The sequence below is a fragment of the Sinohyriopsis cumingii genome, chromosome 4, assembly GCF_028554795.1.
Source record: "Sinohyriopsis cumingii isolate HCF-2022 chromosome 4, ASM2855479v2, whole genome shotgun sequence".
NCBI classification, from domain to species: Eukaryota; Metazoa; Mollusca; class Bivalvia; order Unionida; family Unionidae; genus Sinohyriopsis; species Sinohyriopsis cumingii.
This window is the reverse complement of record NC_142964.1, coordinates 100,084,097-100,096,266: the sequence shown is the minus strand read 5'-3', so window position 1 is coordinate 100,096,266 and position 12,170 is coordinate 100,084,097. Positions and strand designations below refer to the sequence as shown.

The window sequence follows — 12,170 nt, the reverse complement described above, 5'->3', positions numbered from 1 at the left end:
GATGTTGTGCACTCCCAAGAACGCCAGCCCATGCTTAGTAAAATTTAGTCTAGTTGTACTAATGGGCAATAAAAAATGCCAATAATGTGTTAGCCACCTGTGCAATTAAGTCAAAACAAGTTGTAAAATTTTCCTAGATCCTAACAATAGTAAAAATTCTTGTACATCGTGTATGTTGTAGATGCCCTACACATTTTTTATAACTAATATTTCTGAGCAACATATAAAAATTTTTTTCACTGTTAGGTCATAAAAGGTTTGAATTTTGAACTGGTGGATTGAAGGATCAAGTTAGTGTACATAATAGTTGTATTGAAACGGGATACCAAGCCAAAATGGTTCCCTGGATAAGAGGCAATATTGGTAGCCCTTAGAATGGCATTTTAAACAGAAGTTCCCCATTTTTCTTCTGCTTCTTTACATTTCTTCGCAGTCCTTTTTCCTCTCAGGTAATTTCGAGGGAAATGGTAGCTCTGTAGCGTAAAAATATAGTTAGCTGCTGGACTGGGTAGTTCTTGTAGGCTTCTTGATAGAATTGTGTCAGGATTCTGACACCATAGTGCCACTCGCTATTAATTTATTTTTGCTTTTTTTTATGTTAGGTGTTTCATGCGTGCGTTGCACGCTTATTTGTGTCTAACTGAGGCATGGGAGGTAGTGACCAGGAAGGCAGGTGACCATCTGCAGGCAGGAGTCCGCTTATTCCAGGGTACTGGTCTAAATGGATATACTTGCATGAATTTTGAGTTTTGGTTCTTTTGTCTGAAATTGTTCTAAAGATGAGCTAGATTGCAATGGATGGAAAACTCTGTGCTGCTTTAGTGTTAGTATGGTCTGTATCACTGAAGTAGGCCGCGGTATTACCTTGGCTGTCTTCATGTAAGAGCTAGGAAGAGAGCAGAGAAGAAGACGTTTTCAGCCAATGGTTGCTCAGGACACTTGTATTCTGTAGTACTAGGTCAACGGAGTGAAATCTGTTTAATAAAGGTACTTCTTATTTATTTGTTATGTTGTTAAGGAACTTAGGATGTGAGAGGTACTGGTAATGTTTCGTGTTTTAAGTGTTGCATTTTTATTTATACCATTGCAACACTGAAAGCGGGTATTAAATCAGATGAAATAGATCTCCCTTGGAAACCATTATGTTTTACTTATCACAATATTCCAAAGTATTTAAAATGAATGTCTTTGAGTTTTTAATTATGAATTCCATCAGGGAGTACCTGGGAATGGCTTAATCTAAGGGAGGTAACTCCAAAATGCAATAAAATTAACAGAAATCCTGAATGTTATTATCTCCCTTGCTCTGTTCATGGCCATCATTTCTGAATAGAGTATGTGCATTAATTAGATCATCAATGCAGACATGCCTTAAAGAGTAAACAGGAAAAGGAATGTAGGTTTAACTTCAATCAGAATTTTGTTATATCTTTCGTATGAAAATATGTGATAGTTGAGGTGATTACAGTATACACAGCTAGTATTAGTTGGGTTATACACAATTAATATTACAGTTGGGTATACACATCTAATATTACTGTTGGGTTATAAGCTATTAATATTACATTTGGGTTATATGCAACTAGTATCACACTTGGTTTATACATAACTAATATTACAGTTGGGTTATACATAACTAATATCACACTTGGTTTATACATAACTAATATTACAGTTGGGTTATACATAACTAATATCACACTTGGGTTATACATAACTAATATTACAGTTGGGTTATACACAACTAGTATCACACTTGGGTTATATTATAACTAATATTACAGTTGGGTTATACATAACTAATATCACACTTGGGTTATACATAACTAATATTACAGTTGGGTTATACACAACTAGTATCACACTTGGGTTATATTATAACTAATAGTACAGTTGGGTTATAAATAACTAATATCACATTTGGGTTTCACATAACTAATATTACAGTTGAGTTATACACAACTAGTATCACATTTGGGTTATATTATAACTAATATTACAGTTTGGTTATACACAACTAGTATCACACTTGGGTTATACACAACTATTACATTTGGGTTATATACAGCTAATGCAGTAGGGTTATACACAACCAATATTACAGTTAGGTTATACACAACTACTATCACACTTGGGGTATACACAACTAATATTACAGTTCAGTTATACACAATTACTATCATACTTAGGTTATACACAACTAATATTAGAGTTTGGTTATACACAACTAATATCACACTTTGGTTATACCTTGCGAGTAAGAATGGTTTGAATTGCTTGAATATATCACAATATATTCTATCTTAAAATTACAAACAGTCTAGACTAAGATCATTTGTTGTGTTATCCCAAGTGAACTGTAAGCTAGCTCATTATGTAATGACAGCACAGTATGTCATAATAGCTCAATATATATATATATATATATATATATATATATATATATATATATATATATATATATATATATATATATAAAATTACAGTTCTATGTAATGTCATGTTAGTATGTCATAACAGCTTTGTGTGTAATATCAGCACCATGTAATGACAGCTTAGTATGCACTGACAGCTCTGTATGTAATAACAGCAATGTCATGACAGCTTAGTATGCATTGACAGTTCTGTATAATATCAGCAGTATGTAATGACAGATTAGTATGCAATGACAGCTCTGTATGTAATGACAGCTCTGTGTAATGACAGGATGCAATGACAGCTCTGTATGTAATGACAGCTCAGTATGCAATGACAGCTCTGTATGTAATGACAGCTCTGTGTGTAATGACATCTCTGTATGTAATGACAGCTTAGTATGCAATGACAGCTCTGTTTGTAATGACAGCTCATGGTGCAATGACAGCTCTGGGTCTGTGCTGTTTGAATGTGTTTTGTATTTGAATTTTATACTTTCAGAGACTACAAGCAGAAAAGAGTAAAAGATGGAAGATATCAAGAGAAGATTAGAGTTTAGTAATGCAGGTGTACAGTGCCAGGTAAGTTTTGTACATACACCACTCACTCGTTAACTTGTGCACTGATAACTCGTGAACCTGCTTATAATGAGGCGTCAGGCGTGGATCCCATTTTTAAAACCAGAAAATACCCCCAAAATTAATCCCAGTTTGTTTAACTTGAAGAAAATCGTGATCAAAATTGGTAATGAAAACTTTGAGGTATCGCTCGTTTTATCGTTGAAAACGGTAGATAGGACCTGGAAATTTTATTCAGCACTATGAAATATCAAATTTAAAAATAGGTCATACAATTTTTTACATTTTCTTTCCAAATGACATTCCTAGTACACAGCATTTAACAATAATAAGGAGATTTTGATTAATGAAAATATCACGCCAAGTGGAGTCAGTACTTTAATAAATAAATACAAAGTAACTAATTTTTCTATCAACCGAATTTGTGTTTTAGTTCTGTCTTTTCGTTCCTTTTAAGTGTAATCGTCATAAATGCAATGTATCCTCTTGTAATTAAGTGTAAAATGCATCATTCGACCGTAACAGCTATGTCTGTGAGCGTTTCTCTGAGTACCTAATTAAGTGCCGACCGTGTTTTGATAACTGACCTCTGGAAGGATTTGTTGTATTGTTGCACTAAATTAAAAGCTAGCCTCTGTTGTATTATCAAGTTAATTATGTCTTTTGAATCAAATAAAGGAGGTGAAATAAAAGAAAAGTTAAAAGGCACAAAAATCCTACAAACTTAAAATCTAGCAGCCCCATTCATATGTTGGGTGAACTTACTGAATTAGATCAATTGAACGCTTATAAATGTTATTGTGTATGTAACATAAACTACCTTAAATTAACCGACTCTCACATTACTGTGAACAAAGATAACAAGGTAGCCATGGAAATGAACACTTCGTAAAATAAAGAGCTTGATTTCACAGATACGGACCATTGTGGGCAAGCGAGTTTCAGAGAATTCTTGAATTAGCACTTAGAGATATCATCAAGGATGATAAGAAGTTTCATTATTACTTCCAATGAAATCATGACATCAGTATTATACTAATTGAACAATACAGAAATTTAGTTTCAACATAGACAATTGTCTCACAAAATAAATGTCACGTGTTTTTGAAGATAAAAAAGGAATCTTGTTGGTGGTGTATCAACAGTTAGTCTAGTTGTCTGCTCTGTGGACTCCCGATTTGGCAGGATAATATTAAACACCACCATACAGAATACACAGATTGTTTGCGTACATATGATGGTTGTTGTAACCAGTTGGAATGATCTTTCATATGTTGGACATTTTGAAAATAAATGTTATTTAAACAGAATAACTAACTCATTAGAAAAAGCATGTTATTAAAAATTATTATCAACGCGATTGTAAAATGAGGATTCAGTAAATAAACAGCCCCGTTCCCTATTGCTGTTTCCCCCCACACACGGTTTTTTCAATGTCAAAATGATTTTTTTCCACAATTTTTGGAGGTCCCTTGATAACTCGTGCCTCACTTATAGGTCTCTGTTTGTGGACCCCATTGTGCACGAGTTATCAAGGAAGAGGTTTATGTACGGTAAAAAATAAAATTTGAGTTTAGTAATAATGTAGGTGAGCAGTACCCAGTAAGTTTTGAATGTCAGGTGAAGGTGATGCAGTGCCAGGTATGTTTTGAATGTAAGGTGAAGTATATGCAGTGCCAGGTATGTTTTGAATGTAAGGTGAAGGCAATGCAGTGCCAGGTATGTTTTGAATGTAAGGTGAAGGCGATGCAGTGCTAGGTATGTTTTGAATGTAAGGTAAGGCAATGCAGTGCCAGGTATGTTTTGAATGTAAGGTGAAGGCGATCCAGTGCCAGGTATGTTTTGAATGTAAGGTGAAGGCAATGCAGTGCCAGGTATGTTTTGAATATCAGGTGAAGGCGATGCAGTGCCAGGTATGTTTTGAATGTAAGGTGAAGGCGATGCAGTGCTAGGTATGTTTTGAATGTAAGGTGAAGGCAATGCAGTGCCAGGAATGTTTTGAATGTAAGGTGAAGGCGATGCAGTGCCAGGTATGTTTTGAATGTAAGGTGAAGGCGATGCAGTGCCAGGTATGTTTTGAATGTCAGGTGAAGGCGATGCAGTGCCAGGTATGTTTTGAATGTAAGGTGAAGGCGATGCAGTGCCAGGTATGTTTTGAATGTCAGGTGAAGGCAATGCAGTGCCAGGTATGTTTTGAATGTAAGGTGAAGGTGATGCAGTGCCAGGTATGTTTTGAATGTAAGGTGAAGGTGATGTAGTGCCAGGTATGTTTTGAATGTAAGGTGAAGTATATGCAGTGCCAGGTATATTTTGAATGTAAGGTGAAGGCGATGCAGTGCTATGTATGTATGTTTTGAATGTAAGGTGAAGGCGATGCAGTGCCAGGTATGTTTTGAATATAAGGTGAAGGCGATGCAGTGCCAGCTATGTTTTGAATGTAAGGTGAAGGCAATGCAGTGCCAGGTATGTTTTGAATGTAAGGTGAAGGCGATGTAGTGCCAGGTATGTTTTCAATGTAAGGTGAAGGCGATGCAGTGCTAGGTATGTTTTGAATGTCAGGTGAAGGTCATGCAGTGCTAGGTATGTTTTGAATGTCAGGTGAAGTATATGCAGTGCCAGGTATGTTTTGAATGTAAGGTGAAGGCGATACAGTGCTAGGTATGTTTTGAATGTAAGGTGAAGGCGATGCAGTGCTAGGTATGTTTTGAATGTAAGGTGAAGTATATGCAGTGCCAGGTATGTTTTGAATGTAAGGTGAAGTATATGCAGTGCCAGGTATGTTTTGAATGTAAGGTGAAGGCGATGCAGTGCCAGGTATGTTTTGAATGTAAGGTGAAGTATATGCAGTGCTAGGTATGTTTTGAATGTCAGGTGAAGGCAATGCAGTGCTAGGTATGTTTTGAATGTAAGGTGAAGGCCATGCAGTGCTAGGTATGTTTTGAATATAAGGTGAAGGCGATGCAGTGCTAGGTATGTTTTGAATGTAAGGTGAAGGCGATGCAGTGCTAGGTATGTTTTGAATGTAAGGTGAAGGCGATGCAGTGCTAGGTATGTTTTGAATGTCAGGTGAAGGCGATGCAGTGCCAGGTATGTTTTGAATGTAAGGTGAAGGCGATGCAGTGCCAGGTATGTTTTGAATGTAAGGTGAAGGCGATGCAGTGCCAGGTATGTTTTGAATGTAAGGTGAAGGCGATGCAGTGCCAGGTATGTTTTGAATGTAAGGTGAAGGCGATCCAGTGCCAGGTATGTTTTGAATGTAAGGTGAAGGCGATGCAGTGCCACGTATGTTTTGAATGTAAGGTGAAGTATATGCAGTGCCAGGTATGTTTTGAATGTAAGGTGAAGGCGATGCAGTGCTAGGTATGTTTTGAATGTCAGGTGAAGGTGATGCAGTGCTAGGTATGTTTTGAATGTCAGGTGAAGTATATGCAGTGCCAGGTATGTTTTGAATGTAAAGTGAAGGCGATGCAGTGCTAGGTATGTTTTGAATGTAAGGTGAAGGCGATGCAGTGCTAGGTATGTTTTGAATGTAAGATGAAGGCGATGCAGTGCCAGGTATGTTTTGAATGTAAGGTGAAAGCGATGCAGTGCTAGGTATGTTTTGAATGTAAGGTGAAGGCGATGCAGTGCTAGGTATGTTTGGAATGTAAGGTGAAGGCGATGCAGTGCCAGGTATGTTTTGAATGTAAGGTGAAGGCGATCCAGTGCCAGGTATGTTTCGAATGTAAGGTGAAGGCAATGCAGTGCCAGATATGTTTTGAATGTAAGGTGAAGTATATGCAGTGCCAGGTATGTTTTGAATGTAAGGTGAAGGTGATGCAGTGCCAGGTATGTTTTGAATGTAAGGTGAAGGCGATGCAGTGCTAGGTATGTTTTGAATGTAAGGTGAAGTATATGCAGTGCCAGGTATGTTTTGAATGTAAGGTGAAGGCAATGCAGTGCCAGATATGTTTTGAATGTAAGGTGAAGTATATGCAGTGCCAGGTATGTTTTGAATGTAAGGTGAAGTATATGCAGTGCCAGGTATGTTTTGAATGTAAGGTGAAGGCGATGCAGTGCTAGGTATGTTTTGAATGTCAGGTGAAGGCGATGCAGTGCTAGGTATGTTTTGAATGTCAGGTGAAGGCGATGCAGTGCTAGGTATGTTTTGAATGTCAGGTGAAGTATATGCAGTGCCAGGTATGTTTTGAATGTAAGGTGAAGGCGATGCAGTGCCACGTATGTTTTGAATGTAAGATGAAGGCGATGCAGTGCCAGGTATGTTTTGAATGTAAGGTGAAGGCGATGCAGTGCCAGGTATGTTTTGAATGTAAGGTGAAGGCGATGCAGTGCCAGGTATGTTTTGAATGTAAGGTGAAGGCGATGCAGTGCCAGGTATGTTTTGAATGTAAGGTGAAGGCGATGCAGTGCCACGTATGTTTTGAATGTAAGGTGAAGTATATGCAGTGCCAGGTATGTTTTGAATGTAAGGTGAAGTATATGCAGTGCCAGGTATGTTTTGAATGTAAGGTGAAGTATATGCAGTGCCAGGTATGTTTTGAATGTAAGGTGAAGTATATGCGGTGCTAGGTATGTTTTGAATGTCAGGTGAAGGCAATGCAGTGCCAGGTATGTTTTGAATGTAAGGTGAAGGTGATGTAGTGCCAGGTATGTTTTGAATGTAAGGTGAAGGCGATACAGTGCCAGGTATGTTTTGAATGTAAGGTGAAGGCGATATAGTGCAAGGTATGTTTTGAATGTAAGGTGAAGGCGATGCAGTGCTAGGTATGTTTTGAATGTCAGGTGAAGTATATGCAGTGCCAGGTATGTTTTGAATGTAAGGTGAAGGCAATGCAGTGCCAGATATGTTTTGAATGTAAGGTGAAGTATATGCAGTGCCAGGTATGTTTTGAATGTAAGGTGAAGGCGATGCAATGCTAGGTATGTTTTGAATGTCAGGTGAAGGCGATGCAGTGCTAGGTATGTTTTGAATGTCAGGTGAAGGCGATGCAGTGCTAGGTATGTTTTGAATGTCAGGTGAAGTATATGCAGTGCCAGGTATGTTTTGAATGTAAGGTGAAGGCGATGCAGTGCTAGGTATGTTTTGAATGTAAGGTGAAGGCGTTGCAGTGCCACGTATGTTTTGAATGTAAGATGAAGGCGATGCAGTGCCAGGTATGTTTTGAATGTAAGGTGAAGGCGATGCAGTGCCAGGTATGTTTTGAATGTAAGGTGAAGGCGATGCAGTGCCAGGTATGTTTTGAATGTAAGGTGAAGGCGATGCAGTGCCAGGTATGTTTTGAATGTAAGGTGAAGGCGATGCAGTGCCAGGTATGTTTTGAATGTAAGGTGAAGGCGATGCAGTGCCACGTATGTTTTGAATGTAAGGTGAAGTATATGCAGTGCCAGGTATGTTTTGAATGTAAGGTGAAGTATATGCAGTGCCAGGTATGTTTTGAATGTAAGGTGAAGGCAATGCAGTGCCAGGTATGTTTTGAATGTAAGGTGAAGTATATGCAGTGCTAGGTATGTTTTGAATGTCAGGTGAAGGCAATGCAGTGCCAGGTATGTTTTGAATGTAAGGTGAAGGTGATGTAGTGCCAGGTATGTTTTGAATGTAAGGTGAAGGCGATACAGTGCCAGGTATGTTTTGAATGTAAGGTGAAGGCGATATAGTGCAAGGTATGTTTTGAATGTAAGGTGAAGGCGATGTAGTGCCAGGTATGTTTTGAATGTAAGGTGAAGGCGATGCAGTGCTAGGTATGTTTTGAATGTCAGGTGAAGTATATGCAGTGCCAAGTATGTTTTGAATGTAAGGTGAAGGCGATGCAATGCTAGGTATGTTTTGAATGTAAGGTGAAGGCGATGCAGTGCTAGGTATGTTTTGAATGTAAGGTGAAGGCGATGCAGTGCTAGGTATGTTTTGAATGTAAGGTGAAGGCGATGTAGTGCCAGGTATGTTTTGAATGTAAGGTGAAGGCGATGTAGTGCCAGGTATGTTTTGAATGTAAGGTGAAGGCGATGCAGTGCTAGGTATGTTTTGAATGTCAGGTGAAGTATATGCAGTGCCAGGTATGTTTTGAATGTAAGGTGAAGGCGATACAGTGCTAGGTATGTTTTGAATGTAAGGTGAAGGCGATGCAGTGCTAGGTATGTTTTGAATGTAAGGTGAAGTATATGCAGTGCCAGGTATGTTTTGAATGTAAGGTGAAGGCGATGCAGTGCTAGGTATGTTTTGAATGTAAGGTGAAGGCAATGCAGTGCTAGGTATGTTTTGAATGTAAGGTGAAGGCAATGCAGTGCTAGGTATGTTTTGAATGTAAGGTGAAGGCGATGCAGTGCTAGGTATGTTTTGAATGTCAGGTGAAGGCGATGCAGTGCTAGGTATGTTTTGAATGTAAGGTGAAGGCGATGCAGTGCTAGGTATGTTTTGAATGTCAGGTGAAGGCGATGCAGTGCCAGGTATGTTTTGAATGTAAGGTGAAGGCGATGCAGTGCCAGGTATGTTTTGAATGTAAGGTGAAGGCGATGCAGTGCCAGGTATGTTTTGAATGTAAGGTGAAGGCGATGCAGTGCCAGGTATGTTTTGAATGTAAGGTGAAGGCGATCCAGTGCCAGGTATGTTTTGAATGTAAGGTGAAGGCGATGCAGTGCCAGGTATGTTTTGAATGTAAGGTGAAGTATATGCAGTGCCAGGTATGTTTTGAATGTAAGGTGAAGGCGATGCAGTGCGAGGTATGTTTTGAATGTCAGGTGAAGGTGATGCAGTGCTAGGTATGTTTTGAATGTCAGGTGAAGGCAATGCAGTGCCAGGTATGTTTTGAATGTACAGTGAAGGCGATGCAGTGCTAGGTATGTTTTGAATGTAAGGTGAAGGTGATGCAGTGCTAGGTATGTTTTGAATGTAAGATGAAGGCGATGCAGTGCCAGGTATGTTTTGAATGTAAGGTGAAGGCGATGCAGTGCCAGGTATGTTTTGAATGTAAGGTGAAGGCGATGCAGTGCCAGGTATGTTTTGAATGTAAGGTGAAGGCGATCCAGTGCCAGGTATGTTTTGAATGTAAGGTGAAGGCGATGCAGTGCCACGTATGTTTTGAATGTAAGGTGAAGTATATGCAGTGCCACATATGTTTTGAATGTAAGGTGAAGTATATGCAGTGCCAGGTATGTTTTGAATGTAAGGTGAAGGTGATGCAGTGCTAGATATGTTTTGAATGTCAGGTGAAGGCGATGCAGTGCCAGGTATGTTTTGAATGTAAGGTGAAGGCGATGCAGTGCCAGGTATGTTTTGAATGTAAGGTGAAGGCGATCCAGTGCCAGGTATGTTTTGAATGTAAGGTGAAGGCGATGCAGTGCCACGTATGTTTTGAATGTAAGGTGAAGTATATGCAGTGCCAGGTATGTTTTGAATGTAAGGTGAAGGCGATGCAGTGCTAGGTATGTTTTGAATGTAAGGTGAAGGTGATGCAGTGCTAGGTATGTTTTGAATGTCAGGTGAAGTATATGCAGTGCCAGGTATGTTTTGAATGTAAAGTGAAGGCGATGCAGTGCTAGGTATGTTTTGAATGTAAGGTGAAGGTGATGCAGTGCTAGGTATGTTTTGAATGTAAGATGAAGGCGATGCAGTTCCAGGTATGTTTTGAATGTAAGGTGAAGGCGATGCAGTGCTAGGTATGTTTTGAATGTAAGGTGAAGGCGATGCAGTGCCAGGTATGTTTTGAATGTAAGGTGAAGGCGATCCAGTGCCAGGTATGTTTCGAATGTAAGGTGAAGGCAATGCAGTGCCAGATATGTTTTGAATGTAAGGTGAAGTATATGCAGTGCCAGGTATGTTTTGAATGTAAGGTGAAGGTGATGCAGTGCCAGGTATGTTTTGAATGTAAGGTGAAGGCGATGCAGTGCTAGGTATGTTTTGAATGTAAGGTGAAGTATATGCAGTGACAGGTATGTTTTGAATGTAAGGTGAAGGCAATGCAGTGCCAGATATGTTTTGAATGTAAGGTGAAGTATATGCAGTGCCAGGTATGTTTTGAATGTAAGGTGAAGGTGATGCAGTGCCAGGTATGTTTTGAATGTAAGGTGAAGGCGATGCAGTGCTAGGTATGTTTTGAATGTCAGGTGAAGGCGATGCAGTGCTAGGTATGTTTTGAATGTAAGGTGAAGGTGATGCAGTGCCAGGTATGTTTTCAATGTCAGGTGAAGGCAATGCAGTGCCAGGTATGTTTTGAATGTAAGGTGAAGGCGATGCAGTGCCAGGTATGTTTTGAATGTAAGGTGAAGGCGATGCAGTGCTAGGTATTTTTTGAATGTAAGGTGAAGGCGATGCAGTCCTAGGTATGTTTTGAATGTAAGGTGAAGGTGAAGCAGTGCCAGGTATGTTTTGAATGTCAGGTGAAGGTGATGCAGTGCTAGGTATGTTTTGAATGTAAGGTGAAGGCGATGCAGTGCCAGGTATGTTTTGAATGTAAGGTGAAGGCGATGCAGTGCCAGGTATGTTTTGAATGTAAGGTGAAGGTGATGCAGTGCTAGGTATGTTTTGAATGTAAGGTGAAGTATATGCAGTGCCAGGTATGTTTTGAATGTAAGGTGAAGGCAATGCAGTGCCAGATATGTTTTGAATGTAAGGTGAAGTATATGCAGTGCCAGGTATGTTTTGAATGTAAGGTGAAGGTGATGCAGTGCCAGGTATGTTTTGAATGTAAGGTGAAGGCGATGCAGTGCTAGGTATGTTTTGAATGTCAGGTGAAGGCGATGCAGTGCTAGGTATGTTTTGAATGTAAGGTGAAGGTGATGCAGTGCCAGGTATGTTTTCAATGTCAGGTGAAGGCGATGCAGTGCCAGGTATGTTTTGAATGTAAGGTGAAGGTGATGCAGTGCCAGGTATGTTTTGAATGTAAGGTGAAGGCGATGCAGTCCTAGGTATGTTTTGAATGTAAGGTGAAGGCGATGCAGTCCTAGGTATATTTTGAATGTCAGGTGAAGGCGATGCAGTGCCAGGTATGTTTTGAATGTAAGGTGAAGGTGATGCAGTGCCAGGTATGTTTTGAATGTAAGGTGAAGGCGATGCAGTGCCAGGTATGTTTTGAATGTAAGGTGAAGGCGATGCAGTGCCAGGTATGTTTTGAATGTAAGGTGAAGGCGATGCAGTGCCAGGTATGTTTTGAATGTAAGGTGAAGGCGATGCAGTGCCAGGTATGT

At 39.6% G+C, this 12,170-nt stretch overlaps 1 protein-coding gene across 7 annotated transcripts in view; it reads left to right on the top strand.

The window, feature by feature from the left end:
- Positions 1-12,170, top strand: part of LOC149801763 (focadhesin-like) — a 596,289-nt gene that overhangs the window by 4,240 nt on the left and 579,879 nt on the right. For 5 of the 7 annotated variants that reach the window (XM_089956096.1, XM_089956095.1, XM_089956091.1 and 2 more), the window contains one exon: positions 2,917-2,996. In XM_089956096.1, coding sequence (XP_089812222.1) covers positions 2,943-2,996 — 54 coding nt within the window. In that variant the 5' untranslated portion in view covers positions 2,917-2,942. Of the gene's footprint in view, positions 1-602; positions 710-2,916; positions 2,997-12,170 lie in introns of all 7 variants that reach the window. The other 2 variants (XM_089956097.1, XM_089956093.1) reach the window with 1 other exon arrangement.